Below are 17,948 nucleotides of genomic sequence, written 5' to 3' on the forward strand. Positions count from 1 at the left end.
AAAATGTTGAGGACAGAAAACTGCAGTTTCTCTAACGGCCACTTGAGGCTGGTTTAAACAGTGAGTCAGTCTCCATGGACTTCAGTGTTTAAATGACCAAAACAGCAGAAAAAACAACAACACTGATGATGTTTAATAGCCTGGTACAACAACACACACAAAAAAATAAAATAAATAAATAAATAAATGCCTTTAATAAAAATTATAAAAATATATATATAAAATAACCTCAAGTCTTTTAAAACTCAAAACATTAAACTGGATGGCTTCCAGATGTGCTTCATTAGAGGCTAAGATTAGAAATAAGAGGTCAGAAACTCAGTGCTTCAGTGTAAGAGCCCAATAGCTAGTTTTTTTTAATAGTTTGTGATTACAACAACATAGGAGTAAAGGAAGACTCAAGTGGAACATGACCTGCCTTTACCTTCTGCATAATGCCCTTTTCATAATAGTACCGCAGCGAGCGACTCAGCTTATCGTAGTTCATGGCAGGTCGATTCTTCTGGATCCCCCAGAGCCGAGCCACCTAAAAACATGATGGGGGAGGGAAAAATTAATATATGGCTTTAAAATGTTGTTTTTCCCCAGTCTTAAGAATATTAAGCTTCTCAAAGTTCCACATTAGGTATGCAGTAGCTGACCTCTTCGGGGTCAATCAGCTTGAACTCCATGTTTCGCCCCGTCCAGATGATCAGGTGTGCATTGGCGGGGTTGTCCAGGAGTGTGAGCAGGAACTGCCACAGCTGCAGGGAGCCACGGCGCTGGTACGGCAGACCCTCCTGTTTCACTTTACCTGGTGAAGACACGCAGAAGTCACCTTTCCTGCTTTTGTGCCGTTTTGTTGGTTGGTTTTTTTTAAACCAATTTCTTAATCGTTTGCTCATTTAAAAAAAATAAATAAATAATGCTTTTTTTAAATTTTTTTTTATTAAAAATCATGTCTCATTGGACAGAACATAGTACAACATTAGAAACAGAATACTCAAACTGGTGTATGCAAATGCCAATAACGAACACAATACCGCCAGCTCACAGCACACTGCCTTAAATGATATTGTCCTTCCCTCCTTTGTCTTATACACTAAGTGTTAACAAGGATGTTTTGGAAGTCCGTGTCTTACCTTCCAGCCTTTCCGGCACAACACAGGTGTCATCATAGTACAGACACTGCTCTCTGTCTGGACCAAATCCTGTGGAGCAAAGAATAGAGTAAAAAGGCTGTGGCAGCATGAAAAGGCATTTTTAAACCCAGGACACAAACTCACCTGCACTGTTATTTTGGTACAAAGCAGACTTCTCAAAGGATGACGGCTGGCACGTTTGAACCTCTGAAAGGCACAAAAGTCACAATTCTTCATCAACTGCAAGCAAATGTAAAGTGTCTGAGCCTAGGCCTGTAGTTATTTGAATGTTTCACCTATGGCAAGACTGCCTGTTACCCTAACAGACGTGAATACATTTTATTCAGATGCCGTCGCCACACTAAGGGTAACATACCCGAGTCATAGCCAAAGTCCCTTGGCTCTTGTTTAATTGTGACATGGTTGAAGGCAGTCTGAGGACGTGCCAGACCTGACGTAGGAGGCCCTGGCTCTGGATATCTCGGGTCCACCAGTTCTTGTTTAAAACCCCGGGGAGCGTGGGGAACCAGAGGCTCTGAAAGGTGGCGCTGATACATTGGCCTCCCGTCACGGATGGCGGGGTGGTATGGCGTGTTTGCGGTCTTCTTTGGAGGAAGGAAAGACAGGCAGGGATCCGACAACTGCCGCTGGAACCTGAAGTGTGGAAAGAAGTGGATGTTTAAAGGTTTGAAGCTCATTCGCTTCCAGCTTAAACCGCGCGCGTGCGTGTGTGTGTATATATATATGTATATATATATAGATTTATTTTAAAGCTTACCTTTGTTCTGCATTGAACGACACACTGGAAGAGCCGATGGGAGGATGTGGCATAGCAAACTGCTGGCTTTGATTGGCCTGTGGAAGGTTGCGGAGGTGGGAGGGGCTAAGGGCAGGAGTGTGGTTTGGGGAGCAGTTGTTGGTCAGCTGAGGGGTAGATGGCTGTAACTGCCTCTGTAAAGGTGGAGGTCCAGTAGAGTGGATGGAGCCACGTTGTTGTACTGCAGGTGTGGAGGATGGAGTCGGAGCGGGCTCACAGGCACTAAGGAGACCAGATAACAACACATCATCCAAAGGTTCTGTCTGCCAGGTGTGTGGTGGTGGTAGTATTGCAGTATATCACACACAGGTTTAAAAACATGAATGGTTACCTGTAGCTGTAAAGGCACATGTCAGCCTGAGGCGTTCTGCAGGGAGAGAAGTCTTTGGACGGACTGGGTTCACGCTTCACTTTGCTGGCGGCCAGTCCATGAAACATCACTGCAAAAAACACACAGGCAAATAATACATACATGTTTGCAGAGCATGGAATGAACACCCTTACATTAGATGGCCAAGTGGACTGCTTCAAAGATTAGTCTTTAAAAAACAAAACAAAAAAACAACAACTTTCCTTTCTGATAAAGCTCATAGTTCAGGCAGAATCAGGTGATAAGCTTAGGCTACGCAGGGCTTCCCATGATGCAGTGTTCTACTCAACACAGTGTCTCTGTACAACACTTTGCATTTCCAGTGTCTCGTCTGTCCTGTTGCCCTCCCCTCAACCCCAATGCCTCAGTGCAGATGGCCACCCCTCCTCAAGTTTGATTCTGCTGGAGGTTTCTTCCTGTTAAAAGAGAGTTTCTACTTCCCACTGTCACCAAGTGCTTGCTCACAGGGGGTCATCTAATTGTTGATTTTTCCCCACCTGTGTTACTTCAGTTCTTTAACTTCCAATATCCTAAAAATATATTTTTTTTCCCCCTGGTATTACAATTACAAGTATATGAACATCAGTCAGTCTTTAGCTCAAAACTGTGTTTTTTGCTGTCTCAAATGAGTAAAATTGAATGTTCTGTCCCTATTCAATGCCAAGGCATTTTAATTGACTTCATCATCATCAGTTCATCTTTTGCACAGTTACACAAGTCTCACACTCCTAATTTGCCTCCAACTGCCTAGTGTTGGATCCCTGGTGAGCGTAATGGTTAGACAGTTAGGATTACGCAACATGACCTCTGGGAACACTGGTTGGGAAAATAATGTGTTTGTTGAAGCAGCACTTCCATAACCAAAACACACTCGAGACCTATTAAATGGCAGCTTTGGTGGAAACATTTGCCTGCCGGTGTGGCAGAACGGCTTCAGATCCAAATTAGAGTTTACCGCCAGCGTTTCAGACCCTGAATATTTCCCTCGTAACTCTTATCTGCTCATGTTGATAATTTAGTAGCAATGATACCTCACATTAAATAGACAAGCTCTGCACATCTTTAAGTTGCACTCTTCCAGTTTGCAATGCAGGCTTGCCATTTAGCATAAAGTTTTTCCTTTATCGTCCCTTTCAGCGTTTGCTCCCCACTCCTGCGTCTGTGAAAGAAAGGAAACCTACCCCTATCTGATCTGAGCTTTCCAGGAATCTGTAGAGATTCTCATCAGTATGCTGCGCCGATGACGCCAGGCCGCTAATGTTTCCATCCACGACACGGTCTCCGTCAGCTTTATTGTCCGCACGGGGAGTCGTTGTGTTGAAGCAGCTATGATTACGGCAACAATAAGTATATGCAATACGTGTTTGGCAGGAGCACTAAACGCACCATTTCCTCATCGCCCGCGTTATCTGTAACACTTTTAAGTACAGTACTTTTTTTTTTTTTTTTATCTCGCCTCATTTCCTCTGGTACATGACGACTATCATTTAACTGGCAAAGCTCCAAGGGGAATGGAAACACCAACGAATGAGAGCACTGTAAACAACTGGTTTTACACCAATGACCTTTGAGATCACGAGTCACAATCTGGTAAGTTCAGTGGAGTTTATCCATTTGAGCAGGAAGCTGCACATGTCCTAAATGAGAGCCAACAGCTGACAGTGCAATGTGATCACACGTGCCAACCCTCTTATGTCCAACTCCACGTTAAAGACCAACTTCCAACGCTCAGTTCCAGACCCATCATAAAGCTCTCACAAAAATACTCTCGTGCATAAATAGTGCGCACCACTGCTAAAACCTGAAATCGTGATCTCTCCAAACATCCAAGAAGAAGCAGGTACTCACAGTTATTGGACTGGAAATCCGGGACAAACTGCTCGTCATCGGTAGCTTGAGCTGAGAGGGAGGAAAAGACATGCCGTTTAAGGACCCCTCTCATCAACTATCACACATCATTTGTATAATGTGGGATGCTCACCTTCAGCGATCCATATTTCTTGGAGCTGACTCAGGTCTTGGAATAGATCTGGAAGATGGTTTCACATTCATTTGTTAGAATGTGTGTGGGTGCAATTATTTGACATTTCACATGTAATTAATGACAAATGGCCTATATAAGACTGTCGGAGAAGCATGACCTATTAAAGAAATACCAAAGACCACGAGGGGCACTTGAAAGAACAGGGGAGGGGAAAAAAAAAAAATCCTATTAGCAAATTTATGAATATAATTTCTCCCCACATTGTTTGTATCCAGCAGACAGATGTTATCCTGGCACTCACAAGAAGTTAACTGCAGTTTCATAGTCAGTCTGAGTTTTATATGTACCTTCTGTGTCCTGAGCCAGCTCGGTGTCCATGAACTTCCTCTTCCTATCGCTGAGACACTTTGCTGCTTCCTGTGTGTGACATTTCTGCAGAAATGGGCAAAGGAATGAAACTCAGCACACATGCAGCAAGACAATAAAAAGATAAGAATATAAAACCATAACGTTTCAAACTCACACTCTCAGGGACCACAAAGGGAACCTGCTGATCATAAAAGGCCTCCATGTTGCAGGAGTCTTCACCCTGGGATGAGCAGTGAGGAAGTGATATACTTTGAACATACTGGAGTCATTAAGCAGAAATCCAAGTCTATCGTAGTCTATTTTTCCCCCCTACAGGACTAGCCCCTCCATCCATACTACCATCATCCCTTTCACATGACTTGGCATGTTTGTTTACAGTGGCTATAAAAGCCCCGTTGTCACAGAAAGAATTATGCAATCTGCAGTACGCAAATCTGACATGAATAAACTGACGTGAAGCTGCGGGAGGAATCGCTCTTCAAAGGCTGATTTGAGGCAATGAAAAGAAAGCAGCTGAATAGTCAAATAAAACATGACGTCTTTTCCTTTGGCTGTGCCGTGCCAACTTTAATGACGTACAGAGAAGCATATGTACAAAGAATGACAATGCTATGTTTGAAAAGACAGGAATTAAAATGGTTTGATGCTTTGCTTGCCAAGAGATAGGATTAAAGAAGAAACATTTAAAAACAAACAAACAAACTACTTGTTCAGCTAATAATGCCAATACCTAATCACATTGCTGCAACTGAGTGCATTTAGGCACAGTCAAGGTGACCAGCTGAAGTTCAAAGTGAGCATTAGAATGGGGAAGAAATGGAAGTTAGGTGGCTTTGAATGTGGCATGGTTGTTGGTGCGAGTATATCAGAAACTGCTGAACTGTTGGGTTTCCCCGCACAATCGCCTCTAGAGTTTACTAAGGCTGTTTATGCTAGAGATCAGAGGTGAATGACCAGACTGCTTCAATCTAATAAGGCGGAAACAAATAAATCAAATAACCACTTGGTACAACCAGAAGAGCATCTCTGAATGCACAACACCTCAAACCGTGAAGCAGACAGGCAACAGCAGCAGAAGACCACACCGAGTGACACTCCTGTCACCAGGAAACAGGCTAAAATTTGCACAGGCTAACCAATAATTAGACAAGGGGGGAGAAAGCTGCCTGATTTCTTCTGTGACATTCAGATGACGAAAGCATGGATCCAACCACCTGTAACTGGTTGTAGTGCTGCAGTTTGTGCCAGCTGGGCATTGTTAAATGCCACACTTTACCTGAGCTTTATTGCTGGCCATACCCATCCCATTATGACCGTAGTGTACACATCCAGCAGAACAACACAACGTCATAAAGCTCAGATCACCTCAAACTGGTTTCTTGGTGTACCTAAAGTAGCCGATAAACGTATATATATGCGATAAAGATATGGGACATTATTTTAACAATGTTTTGCACCTCTTAACTACACCAGATTTCAAAGCTTTGTAAATTTCTACATTTTTAATGTTTCTTCAAACAAAATTAAAAAAAGGGGGGGGGGGGTTATTGACCTGGCTCAAACTGCTCAAGAGTCCAACTAAAGCTCGTGAAATATGGGACAAAAGTAAACAGTGAAAAACTATTTCAAGAGATGAAAAGGTCAGCCCCCGACGTTGCGTAACGTTTTGTCTAGTCTTCGGTTAAAGTAACCTCTACAAACGATTTACTGTGTGAGTGTGAGAGTGTGTGTGTGTCACTCGGCTTTGCTTCAGTGACTACAAACACCACCGAGGAGAAATCACGCCAACTAACTCCGCTAACGTTAGCAACAAATCCTCGCTTAAAGTGAAAGATTTGTGAATGGAGTTTCGCGTGACGCTCGTTGAGTCCTCCTTGTTTTTCTCAATGAAGTGAAACACGATACTGGCTGAGGCTGAGGAGGAGGAGGAGGAGGGGGGGGAGACACCCGCTCACCATTGAGAAATTTCGCCACAGACAAACAGTGAAGGATTCCCGGCGCCAACAAGCTGAAAAAAAGGCTGCTGCAGACGGAAATGCCGCACTGCAGGCAGGCAGACGGTCGCGGGGAATAAACGCAGCGCCGAGTTAGATTTTTAAGAAAATGGCGTTAGCCTCTGAACGCCTATGTGCTCCCCTCGGAGCCTGTAGCAAAGAAAAAAAAACCCGCGACCATGCATCTGGTGTTTATGTAATTAAAGGCAAGCAGGCGCCAGCTTTTACTAAAGCGGTAGGATAAAAACAAAAAGAAGAAGACTCACTCGGTAAGTGAAGTTTCTTGGCAGTGTGAAAACAGAACTCGTCGCAGATTTCCTCCCCTACATCCCATGCAGCACCTCGATTAATCACTCGGCTGTGGATTTTTCTCAATGAAGGACTCTGATAGCTGCGGCTAAAACGAGCGATCTCCTGCCCTGCCATTGGCTGGAACTCAGAGTCAGTCAGAAGGCGAGCCAATCGTCATCGAGGCTGCTCTGTGGCCCGGCCCCCTCTGTTTTTTTATGAATGGCTGCGTTTCATTCATGAAACCAGGACTGTCTTAAAGTGCCAGCGCTGCAATTAAGGTCTTATAAAGTAAACAGGTAAATAAATAACCAAATTCAAGGTCATCTGTAACTTCTACACGGGAACAATAATGATGAAAATAGCACTAAAAGCATGCCTTTGCTGGTTTATTATATAGCCTACTGATTTCAACTAAATCAGGCGTGTTAAACATAATGCCTGGCAGCTTTAGAAAATTTGAAGCAGGGCATATATGCACACGTATACACACACACGTATACACACACACACACACACACACACACACACACACACACACACACACACACACACACACATACATATTTAAGATAAGATAGAACTTTATTAATCCCTCGGGTGGGTTCCTCTGGGAAATTCGATTTCCAAACAAACACAGCACCGACAGAAGTTACAGAATATTATATATATATATATACACACATACACACACGTATATAAATACAGAGACAAATATAAATAAAATATACAAAGGGGATAAATAGAATAAATAGGAATAAAAAATAAAAATACAAGTGAATTGCACATTTCAAGTATTGAGTCTATTGCACTGTTGACTATTTACAAAAAGTATTGCACAAGGTATTATACAGTGAGGTGAAGAGGCACTACAGCTTAGTTGTTCCCCCCTCCTTTGTCCTCCTGTCTCCCCTCCCTCTCCCCTCCAGAGAGGAGTTAAACAGTTTGATGGCGTGTGGGACAAAGGAGTTTTTAAGTCTGTTAGTTCTTGTCTTGGGGAGAAGCAACCTGTCACTGAACAGACTCTTCTGGTGGTTAATGGCCGTGTGCAGAGCAGCATTGTCCATAATGTCCATCAGTTTCTTTAATGTCCTTTTCTCTGCCACTGTCACCAGAGTGTCCAGCTTCATGCCAACCACAGAGCCAGCCTTCCTGATCAGTTTCTCCAGCCTGCGTGAGTCCTCCTTTGCTGTGCTGCTCCCCCAGCACACCACAGCATAGAAAAGTACTCCAGCAACCACCGACTGGTAAAACATCCTCAGGAGCTTCCTGCAGATGTTAAAAGACCTCAGCCTCCTGAGGAAGTACAGTCGGCTTTGGGCTTTTTTATACAGGTGCTCTGTGTTGCATGACCAGTCCAGTTTATTGTCCACCCACAGCCCGAGGTACTTGTACTTGTTGACCACCTCCTCCCCCTCTATCTGAACCGGCAGTGGACCTTCTCTGGACCTCCCGAAGTCAACAACTAGTTCCTTAGTCTTTGAGGTGTTGAGTTGCAGGTGGTTTGTGTGACTCCATGCGACAAAGTTCCTCACCAGACTTCTGTACTCCTCTTCCTGATCATCCCAGATACACCCCATGATGGCCGTGTCATCTGCAAACTTCTGAATATGGCATAATTCAGAGATAAAGAGATCTTTATCTTTAGACCATGCATGCTGCACCAAAGTAATAATGTAATACACAATCTACTATATTTAATTCTACACTATTTTTTCACAATTTAAGCCCAAAGAGTTACGCTGACAAATTTTCTTTCACTGACTACAACATCATTTCATTATCAAGTAGAAAAACTGCTGAAATTGCATTTAAAATGAGTGTGACACCCGAACTAGGTTATATTCATGAGATCATCTTTCCTGCCACAGATCATAATAAACACTATAGCAAGAAGAGAGAGAAATACTTGCCATGTAATAATAATTGATTTCCTTAATTTTATTGTTCTCTTATGATGTTACAATTGGAACTACAACGACAACCACCACTGAGTAGATCATATATTTAGTGTTACTGTTATTAAACCTTACAGTCAATTACAAGGGTTTTTTGGGGGGGAAGTTGCATATGTAATAATTTAACAAAAAAAGTCAAAGAAATAATAAAAAATGTGTCTCTTAGCTTCAGCCTGGAATAAGATGAACCAATGTTATACTCACTATAAAGGTGAGCACAGGCACAGGGGAGCATCATCAGGTTATCAGACTAACAGTCGTTTTACAATAAGACCCTAAAAGACTTTATAGCTTTGTTGGTTCACAGCAAGTACAGTAGGTCCTATCTCCCAGCCTCATTATCATCCCATTCTGTGTGCAGACGGCACAAACTCCATGTGGTTATGTGGGTTTCCTCCCAGTACTCCGGATTCTCCCAAAAATCCGCATTTTAGGTTAACTAGTGATTGTAAATCGTCCATAGGTGTGAATGCAAGATAGATAAAGCACTTGAACATGTATGAAAAGGTTAAATCTGGCTTTGAGGGCCATTAACCCTAGAAAAGCTTCAAATCTTTGTTACTTAGAGCATTTCTTACTCAGGACTGTGGAATACCGAAAACTGTACCCAACCCTAATGCAGTTCTTTCACATGTTCCTCCTCAGCTACCTGTATTGCCCCAGTTACAGTTTATTTCTTTTTTGAAGGCACATCCATCAGTTTTTGGAAGCTACCACAGAATATGTGTTTTTGTGGGGATAAGACTTCAAAAAAGACTCCCGTGACCTGGACTGCATGTAACACTGAGGATATTTAAGTAGTCCTGTAAAAACTGGGAAACTGTCAAATGTTCGACGGGTTTAATCCAGCATCGCACATGACTGTTTGAAGAGTATTCATCTCAGTGGGTGGCAGAGCCCTTGCTGCACTTTTAATTCTACTCTGATCTCATTCCACTTCATTACCTGCTGCTGCAGAGTGATCACCCAAAGAAATTCCACATGATTACAGGGTAAATCCCTTCATACAGTACCTCCACAATAACAGGTGGCTCTTTACAATGCTTGGAAAGCTACAACATTGCAAACCCTGCAGTTATCAACATGTTGCTCTAAACAAATACAGTGTTCCTGTCTACCTAAGAGAAAAATCAGTGCATATTACTAAGGTGTTTGTGCATTTTTCTGCTTAAAGTTCTGCAGACTGCATCACCCACTGAATATAGATTTAGTAATTCTTTTATTCCCCTGTGCTCTTTTTGTCCCAAATATATTATGTATTTATTAAAAAGGAACTTGACAGAGCTGATGACATAAAACCGACTTTACAATTAATGGATCCAAACAACAGGAAGGAAAGAGCAGCTGTTCAGCGTTAAAGGGTTAATGTTGATCTGGTAGCAGTGAAAATGCGTGTAAATGTTTATTTTATGGCTTCGTACTGACTGACCTCTTCAGGTGGATTTTTTTTTTTTTTGCAGGGCTGTGCCGACTGTTTGCATTCGACTTAGAAAGTGCTCGATCAGCGCGGGGAGATGCCAGAACGGATCTGTGCGTGTGATAAAAGTTCCAGTTCAAACATCAGCTGAGCTCAGCAGCTCTGTTACTGATTTGCAGTGTCTCCTGTTTGCTCGGCCACCGCACGTCTACGACTGTGCACAATATCACATCACAGATTTTTTTTAAAATTTATTCTTCCGTTCTGGCAGATCAACAAGCGTGATATAGTTGAACATATCCTGGAACAGGAAATTACACACTGCAGTCTTAAAGCTTCTTATCAAATGTTCCAGTTGTGTGTTGATGTCTTTTTTCCCTTTTTATCTTTTTATCTGTATATTTATTAGGGAAACAGAAGTTGTCACATATGATAAATTATCACCCCATTTTGACCTACAGCAACGGGTAAGTATTGTAAGTAAAATTACACCCGTATAATAATTATTGTTTTGACTAGCTCTAAATATGGGATCAGTTACTTCTCAGGGATTATGCTGATTTACAATATTTAGTCAATTTTACATAAACAGATCACAAGGCAAAATATCAGGATTAAAAAAGACAGAGATGTATGGGTATTCTTTTTTTTTTCTTTTTTTCTTTTTTTTTACTAAATCGCACAGTTTTAAAGCTTTTTTACTACACTTATTTCCTGTCATGTGAAATGCAGTTGTTAAACCACTGGGTGGCTCTCATGCCTACATCCTTTAGTCCTCATAGAGTGATAAATTACCTCAGCTCTCATAGAACCAGAGATCTTAGATCACATTGTTTTTCCCTGCATAGTTTTGTGCTCCTCCTAAACTTTCTAACGTTTGCACACAAACCCCTAAAAGCCAGCTGCTCTGCACTGACCACTTATTAGCAGCTCTCAGCTCAGATTCACCTTTGACACCATTGACTTTGCACTTTAATAATAAATTAATTCACAGATTACAAATTCAATGACAAACCCGCTTCTCAAAAGGTCAGAACACTGTAAAGTGTAAATAAAATAAAAATGTAATGATAAGTCACGTAACCCCATCTTTTAATTACAGTTGAAAAGAAAATAACACACTGAAATTGAGACATTGTATAATTTTAAGAGCAATATTAGCTCGTTTTGAGTTTGATGTGATCTGAATGGAGCAAATGTTGATCTAAAATCTGTATATGCTGGTTAAGGTGTCTTTCCAGATGTGCAAGCTGCCAGTTCCACAGGCACTCATGTACCTCCATACCACCAGAGACACAAATTTCTGACCTGAGCACTGATAACAAGGCAAATGGTTCCTTTAGTCTTTAGTCCAGAGTACACAGATTCCATTTTTTCCAAAAAGAATTTCAAGTGCTGATTCATCTGACCACAGAACAGTTTTCCACTTTCTTTTAGTCAATTTTAAACAAGCTTTGGTTCAGAGAAGACAGCAGTGTTTCTGGATCATGTTTGTGGCTTCTTTTTTGCATGATACAACCTCAACCTGCGTTTGTGGATGCCACAGTGAACTGTGTTCAAAGACAGTGATAAGGAAGTGTTCCTGAGGCCATACCCAATCATGTTCCTGAGCTGTTGTCAATTAGCCTAATTAGTTGGTATTATAATTAGTTGTTAATTATAATACAATTACAAAACACAAGAAACAATTTAGCTTTGTTTCTTGTGTTTGTTAATTTTTTTATTTAAAAAAATGTTTTAATCGTCATCATGTACATATGCTGATGTTAATGAATGCATTTAGACACAAGCTCATTTCTCCAGAAAGTCAAAGGTCAGAAAGTCCATAAAAGGCTGAAAACACATTGTGAAAAAGAATGAAAAATACAGATTGGAGAGGGACAAACTGTCCAAACCCTAAACCTACCTGGCAACCCTAAAGGTATCATTTAATTATTATTAAAAGATAATAATTAAACTATAAAGTATAAGTAAATTATTCACTATTATTAGAGCCTGTTACGGCTCTGGCCATAATTTCTTGGTGGCTGTTTCTTGTCCTGTCTGTGTCTTTAAGTCTCTGCAGGTCCCTGATTGGATAAGCTGACGGCTGCCGATTGGTCCCCTGATCATGTGGTTGCTTTCAAAATCCCTCACCAGCAGTTGTCCCGGGGCAGCCACTGACAGCAGCAGCAGACCTGACCCTGGCTTCCAAAACCTGTGACATTTATGTTTGAGATTCTCGTGACTTACCGAGCTTTGTATATAGTGTGTACATTAGTTTTCACTTGTAAATAGCACATTGTAAATAGCACTGAAACAGAAGGGGTGAGCTGCCTTATTATTTTTCCTTGTACTGTTTTTTGATAGCACCTCCTCACCTGACTTAGCTTGTTTTGTTTGTTATTTTGGCCTTTGTTCACCCCGGAGCTTCATTTTCAGTGTAGACAAATAAAGCACCGTTCACTAAGAAATTGGTTTTTCTGTGTATGGTTTTGGGGCCCGGGGCGGGGTCACTTCCTTTTTTAACTCTTATGTTACGTTCCTGTACCCCTAGACGGGCGTAACAGAGCCATTAATGTAAACCATTACCAGTGTTGGATTAGAGCACTGTATCAAATGTAAAGGCACTACTTTGAGCCCAGGTCAGGCAGATGTTGATGAAGTTAAATAAATCGTAAAATCAGCATCCTGCATCATATCCGCAGTACTATGTATCAGCGAACTACCATAGCTGTCTGACATGGTGACAGTTTTTTGCTGTTGTTGTCTGGGCACCTGCTGGGCAGTGGATATTGTTGCTCTGCTGTATTATTTCTGCCACCTCTGGCACAAATAAACAATAGCTGGCTGCTGGCATACCACTAGCCCCTGTTGGTGAACCCTCCTGAATTACCAGCAGGCTTTTTTCAGCAGTTTTATTTCTAGGCTTTACCACGAGCCGCCAGCTGTTGGCACGCTAATTAAAAAACTCCCGCTGGGCACCGCAAAGTGTTTTTTTTGTTTTGTTTTTTTGGGTTGGTTTAAAACAACAAGAAATAAAATCACAGCAGTTCATTGTTTGTCTATGCCTGTGGGTTTATTTGCTCGTTTGAATAAGCGACGGGAGGAAAGCAAGAAAAGGCAAGTGAGCTTTTGATCTAGAAGTCCACGACGCGTCTAATGGAGCCTACAGATGGATTGAGAGCTCCCCACTCCGAGTGTCGTCTGTATTCGCCCTTTTCCAGCAGGTACTGGCGCCCCCTGTAGCTCGGATGCTCATAGAACACCCAGGTGCCGTCCTGGATGTGGGCCGAGTGGATGTCGCGATAGCGCCAGCGGTCCTGCAGGTTGGGCATGTCTTCGCTAAACTCTATCATCTGGCCACTGAATTCTGGACGTTCGTAAATGCGGATCCTGTGCCTGGTGGATGGCTTAAAGATTTAAAAATAAGAACATGTTAATAATAGATAGGAATTCCTTTAACTTTAAACAGCTAAGACCACATTTGTTCATCCTGTAAGGAGGAGAACATTTCTCACAGCGTTGCATTGCTCTCAAAAAAAATTACAGAGAAGAAAGTATACATAGTATTCTAGTTCTGTGGTTGCTTCCTGAGACTTACATATCTAATGAAGCGACAGGAGCGAATGGTGTCATTGAAGCCATTCCAGCTCTGATAGTTGGGGTACTCCCCTTTAGAGAGGACGTACTGGTAGCCCATATACTGGGGTCTCTCATAGATGACCCAGGCTCCACTCTCCACCCGAACAGAGTTACAGCGGCTGAAGTGGGAACTCAGCTCGGGACAGTCACTGCTGCATTCGAAGTAACGACCCTGGAAGTTCTTGTCCTCGTAAAAAAAGATCTGCAAGCAAGAGTGTGAATTAAAAGCTGTGCAAGTAAAGCAAACCCTAAAACTCTCCATATCTCTATGGACAACACCGCTGATATAACTCTTTTGACAGAGAATTTGAGTTATACGTTAGAGATAGTTATAGATAAGTTTGTTGTACTAACGCAGGGCAAATGTTGGACTTTCACTTTTTTGTGCTGCTCCCTAGTGGCTAAAAATGAAATAATTCAGCTTTAAGGTTTTTGTCAGGGTTACCATCTATTTATTTGTGCAGGAACATTCATGCACTTCAGGTTATATCAGGTTATATCTGACAAAAGCCCCGCCCGCTCGTCACACTAACAAACTAACATTTGACAGGACATCAGCTCAACGCCATTTAGCAAGAAGCAATTCACCCACAGCTTAGCGTGAGGTCATTGCGGCATTATCATGTCGCACAGTTGTGGCGCTTACCTTCCCTGTGCGCTCCATAATCGCCTCGTGTTCCTCCTCACCCAATCAGATTAAAGCCACTCATACACACTGCATTGCCGGCAGTCCACTTTTAAATAAAGGCTGATGAACTGCATTGCCAGGGGAATCATTGTCATTCAAATGAGCTCTCCATTAACATCGGCACATTAGCTGATTCTGCAATTGTTTTAGCACATGGCCTTTATATATGTTGATGCAGAAATGCTGTTTAACTCTAGAAAAATAGAAATATTGTTGCTGAAAAATCACTTCTTCATTCATGTCACCTCCCATATCCTCCGAAGAACCAGCCTAATCATTTATGTCCTCTGTAATGGACATTGATTTTTGGTACTAAATACAGGACATCCTGGGCTTTCCATTGATATTCATGTGTTTGGGTGGTTTCTTTTAGCTCCAAAGAGGCAGGAAATCACAAAAAAGTTCAGTGGGAAGATTCTTTTTTCCTCGGTTCTCAGGAGGATATAAGATAAGATAAGAAGATAAGAAGAACTTTATTTATCCCGAGGGAAATTCTTTTGTCATACATATGCTCAATGCAGCCAGAGAGACAGAGGAGCAGAGGAATAAGATATACAATATGTACAATAGAATACAAGTATACAGTAATATACAGTAGGATATAGCTGCTGTTATCTTAATATTTATGGAAACATTGTTTCAGCATGTATTATTGTGTTTTGTATTTCATGTTACATCACATATACTCTTTTTCTATTTTTCTGTTTTTGTTTTGTTTGCCCAGTCAACTGTAACTTATCCTCTTGTTTATTATTATAGCTGTTCTTATTGTCACATGCACAGCCTTCCCATCTGAACACTATTCACTACTAGAGTTAGATATAAAATATTTATAAATATAAACCATTGACCATTACATCATTTTATAAATATTAAATAATAAAATTTTGTGTGTATTCTCCTGTTTTTCTTAATAAATATACTCATTTATATAATGAATAAAAAGCTTAGATATAAAAAAAAACCTAATATATTTCTTTTGTGTAATGCAAGTGCATGCATAACGTGCACGTGAGTTTATATACTGGTGCAAATTTTAACCTAAAGTTCTTGTAGTTATTTTACTATGATTTAAAATGACTTTCACTATTTAAACATTGCATTTGTCCAGTTTAAATCAATATTTATTATTTATATATTAAGTTTTAAAGTCTAAAAAAAGCTTTAATTTGATTTTTTTTTAAATGTTGTGATTAAATGTAACACAATAGGGATAATGAGTGAAAAGGATCATGGGTAATAAATGACAACCAATGTTTAATTTTCTATCATGACTTTATTTTAAGCATGTTTAGTTATTTTCCTTGTTTTTATTTTTTTCAAAGATTTGTCAGTGGCTACTGCTCTTTAACCCGGCGGATGGATCCAACGCTGGGCTGCATGCCCCCCCACTCAGCGTACCTCCTGTATTTGCCCCTCTCAAGCAGGTACTGGCACCCCCTGTAGTTTGGGTGCTCAAAGAAGATCCAGGCTCCTTCGAACACCTTGCAAGAGTGGACATTGTTGCTTTTCCAGTTCTCAGGGAAGGCAGGCAAGTTGTCTGCCATCTCCATCGACTGACCTTCAAAGTTTGGCTTTTCCCAAACTTTCAGCTTCCATGAATTCCCCACCTGGAAGGAACAAATGAAAGAATGGGAATGTCTGCATTGTTGGTTTCTTACTGTATTATATTGTGAATTGATTATACACCATTCACACACATATTTAGTCACCTACATTTCGAATAATTCGACAGGACCTGATGGAATCGTTGATACCTAGCCAATACTGGTAGTCTGGATACTCTCCTGGGCTTAGCACGTACTGGTAGCCCATGTAGTTTGGTCTTTCATAGACTACCCAGAATCCTCCCTCCACTCTGATGGAGTTGCAGCAGGGGAAGTAGGTGTGCAGGTCACTGCAATCATTGTCACACTCATGGGACTGACCCTGGAAGTTTTTGTCCTCGTAAAAGATGATCTGAGAAAACAAGTTTTGATAAAACGTTGCACTCACTGAACTCTAGGAAGTGGCTGTTATGGTAAAACAAACACATTTTGTACTCATTCATCTCAAAATACGGTATAAGCATGAATCATATTGCCACAAACATGTGCCTGTCTTAAACATACAGTACCTTCTCCATTGTCGATATCAACAGGTTTGGTGTGATATAAAACATTAAAGCAGCCACCTCCTATATTCACTTTATACAGAACAAGGACAATAAAACTAAGCACATGGCTTGCTTTCTGTGAACTGGATTATTCAGTCACTGATTCAAATATTTATCCAGGCTTATCACATTGTTCTGAAGCAGTGAATCCTGTTTCCCTAAACAATGCAAATGCACAGTGCAAAGCATCCCAAAGCCACTGGATGCAGCAGAGCGTGCTGACAAAAACAAGGGCACTGCAGGACAGTTGGTTTGATATGAAACGTTTTGAGCTGAGTCAGTGACACAGCAGGAAGGCACCAGAGACTCTGCTGGAGATATTTATACACATTTTATAACTAATCCATATTATAACAAGTAAGCAGTAATTTGATCGATCATTTACCCCTAGCGTTCCTTTCCATGGTAAATAAGCTGATTCCATGCACTGTTCATGATGCAGGGACATTTGAAACAATGCATGAGGACACAAGTGATGGTCTTCAGCACGACACTGTGGTGAAGGTTAGGTAATGTTTAGGAAACAAGCAGGATTGCATTTAAAAGGAACCAACACAAACAAAAGGTGATCTCCTGTTCCCACCCTGTTATTAATCAGAACCTTAACTCCACACTTAGTCATTTCCACACAAACAAATGTCATTTTGATAAACTTCCTTTCCTTTATTGAATCATCAAGGCAGATTTTTCTTTTAAATGTAACAAGCAGATTGCCACAGCTTATATGAACATTCATGCTCCCCAGAGGGTGAACTCCCCACACGATGACCTTCACCTTTAAATCTGCCACCACAAGATCGCTGTTGTTACTGAAGAACGATCCAGATTCTTAAAATAACAATAACAATGTTTTAAGTATTGCCCTTCTAGTAATGATACAATTCATCATTTAAAGGTATCCAACATTAAATCATCAGTACTGAATTACCTTCAGCAGTGAAACTACTGGTTTCTTTGTACTTTGTCATAGTTGCTCGGTTCTCCTGCTTCTTTCCCACCTGAGAGAGTTATGATTTCCTGCTTAAACTAAGATCAGGATGCTCAGCCCGTTAATACAAGTGCAGAGTTTTCTTTTATAATATATGTATTTATATACATACACGTACATGACATATATATATGGCATGGCATGGAGTTGTAGTGTTGTATTTACACCAGAGGTC

At 41.1% G+C, this 17,948-nt stretch overlaps 3 protein-coding genes across 3 annotated transcripts; all 3 read right to left on the minus strand.

Annotated features, from left to right (window-relative positions):
- Nucleotides 1-370: 370 nt before the first annotated feature.
- On the minus strand, nucleotides 371-7,047 carry LOC102215995 (ETS translocation variant 5-like). Its single transcript, XM_005750536.1, has 12 exons — nucleotides 6,922-7,047; nucleotides 4,816-4,881; nucleotides 4,640-4,724; nucleotides 4,290-4,337; nucleotides 4,157-4,207; nucleotides 2,270-2,378; nucleotides 1,900-2,160; nucleotides 1,498-1,775; nucleotides 1,266-1,328; nucleotides 1,122-1,190; nucleotides 642-793; nucleotides 371-526 (listed from the first exon to the last, which is right to left on the minus strand). Exons 2-12 carry the CDS (start codon nucleotides 4,861-4,863, stop codon nucleotides 371-373), a joined length of 1,320 nt encoding a protein of 439 aa, XP_005750593.1. The 5' UTR covers nucleotides 4,864-4,881; nucleotides 6,922-7,047.
- Nucleotides 7,048-13,437: 6,390 nt separating this feature from the next.
- LOC102210197 (gamma-crystallin M2-like) lies at nucleotides 13,438-14,624 on the minus strand. Its single transcript, XM_005750516.1, has 3 exons — nucleotides 14,589-14,624; nucleotides 13,902-14,144; nucleotides 13,438-13,710 (listed from the first exon to the last, which is right to left on the minus strand). The coding sequence occupies exons 1-3, from the start codon at nucleotides 14,604-14,606 to the stop codon at nucleotides 13,438-13,440; spliced, it is 534 nt and encodes a 177-aa protein (XP_005750573.1). The 5' UTR covers nucleotides 14,607-14,624.
- A 1,343-nt stretch (nucleotides 14,625-15,967) lies between these two features.
- LOC102191993 (beta-crystallin S-1-like) lies at nucleotides 15,968-16,676 on the minus strand. Its single transcript, XM_005750537.1, has 3 exons — nucleotides 16,662-16,676; nucleotides 16,347-16,589; nucleotides 15,968-16,240 (listed from the first exon to the last, which is right to left on the minus strand). The coding sequence occupies exons 1-3, from the start codon at nucleotides 16,674-16,676 to the stop codon at nucleotides 15,968-15,970; spliced, it is 531 nt and encodes a 176-aa protein (XP_005750594.1).
- Between the last annotated feature and the right edge of the window lie 1,272 nt (nucleotides 16,677-17,948).

The sequence above is a fragment of the Pundamilia nyererei genome, unplaced genomic scaffold (assembly GCF_000239375.1).
Source record: "Pundamilia nyererei isolate P.nyererei 1_Seehausen unplaced genomic scaffold, PunNye1.0 scaffold00276, whole genome shotgun sequence".
NCBI lineage: Eukaryota > Metazoa > Chordata > Actinopteri > Cichliformes > Cichlidae > Pundamilia > Pundamilia nyererei.

Coding starts and splice junctions, on each gene's coding strand:
- LOC102191993 (XM_005750537.1), bottom strand. Junction 16,241..16,346: donor CCTGTCGAATTATTCGAAAT/GTAGGTGACTAA, acceptor TGTTCCTTCCAG/GTGGGGAATTCATGGAAGCT.
- LOC102210197 (XM_005750516.1), bottom strand. Junction 13,711..13,901: donor CCTGTCGCTTCATTAGATAT/GTAAGTCTCAGG, acceptor TAAATCTTTAAG/CCATCCACCAGGCACAGGAT.
- LOC102215995 (XM_005750536.1), bottom strand. CDS start 4,863: ATGGAGGCCTTTTATGATCAGCAGGTTCCCTTTGTGGTCCCTGAGAGT. Junction 1,329..1,497: donor GGACTTTGGCTATGACTCGG/GTATGTTACCCT, acceptor TGTGCCTTTCAG/AGGTTCAAACGTGCCAGCCG. Junction 794..1,121: donor TGTGCCGGAAAGGCTGGAAG/GTAAGACACGGA, acceptor TGTCTTCACCAG/GTAAAGTGAAACAGGAGGGT.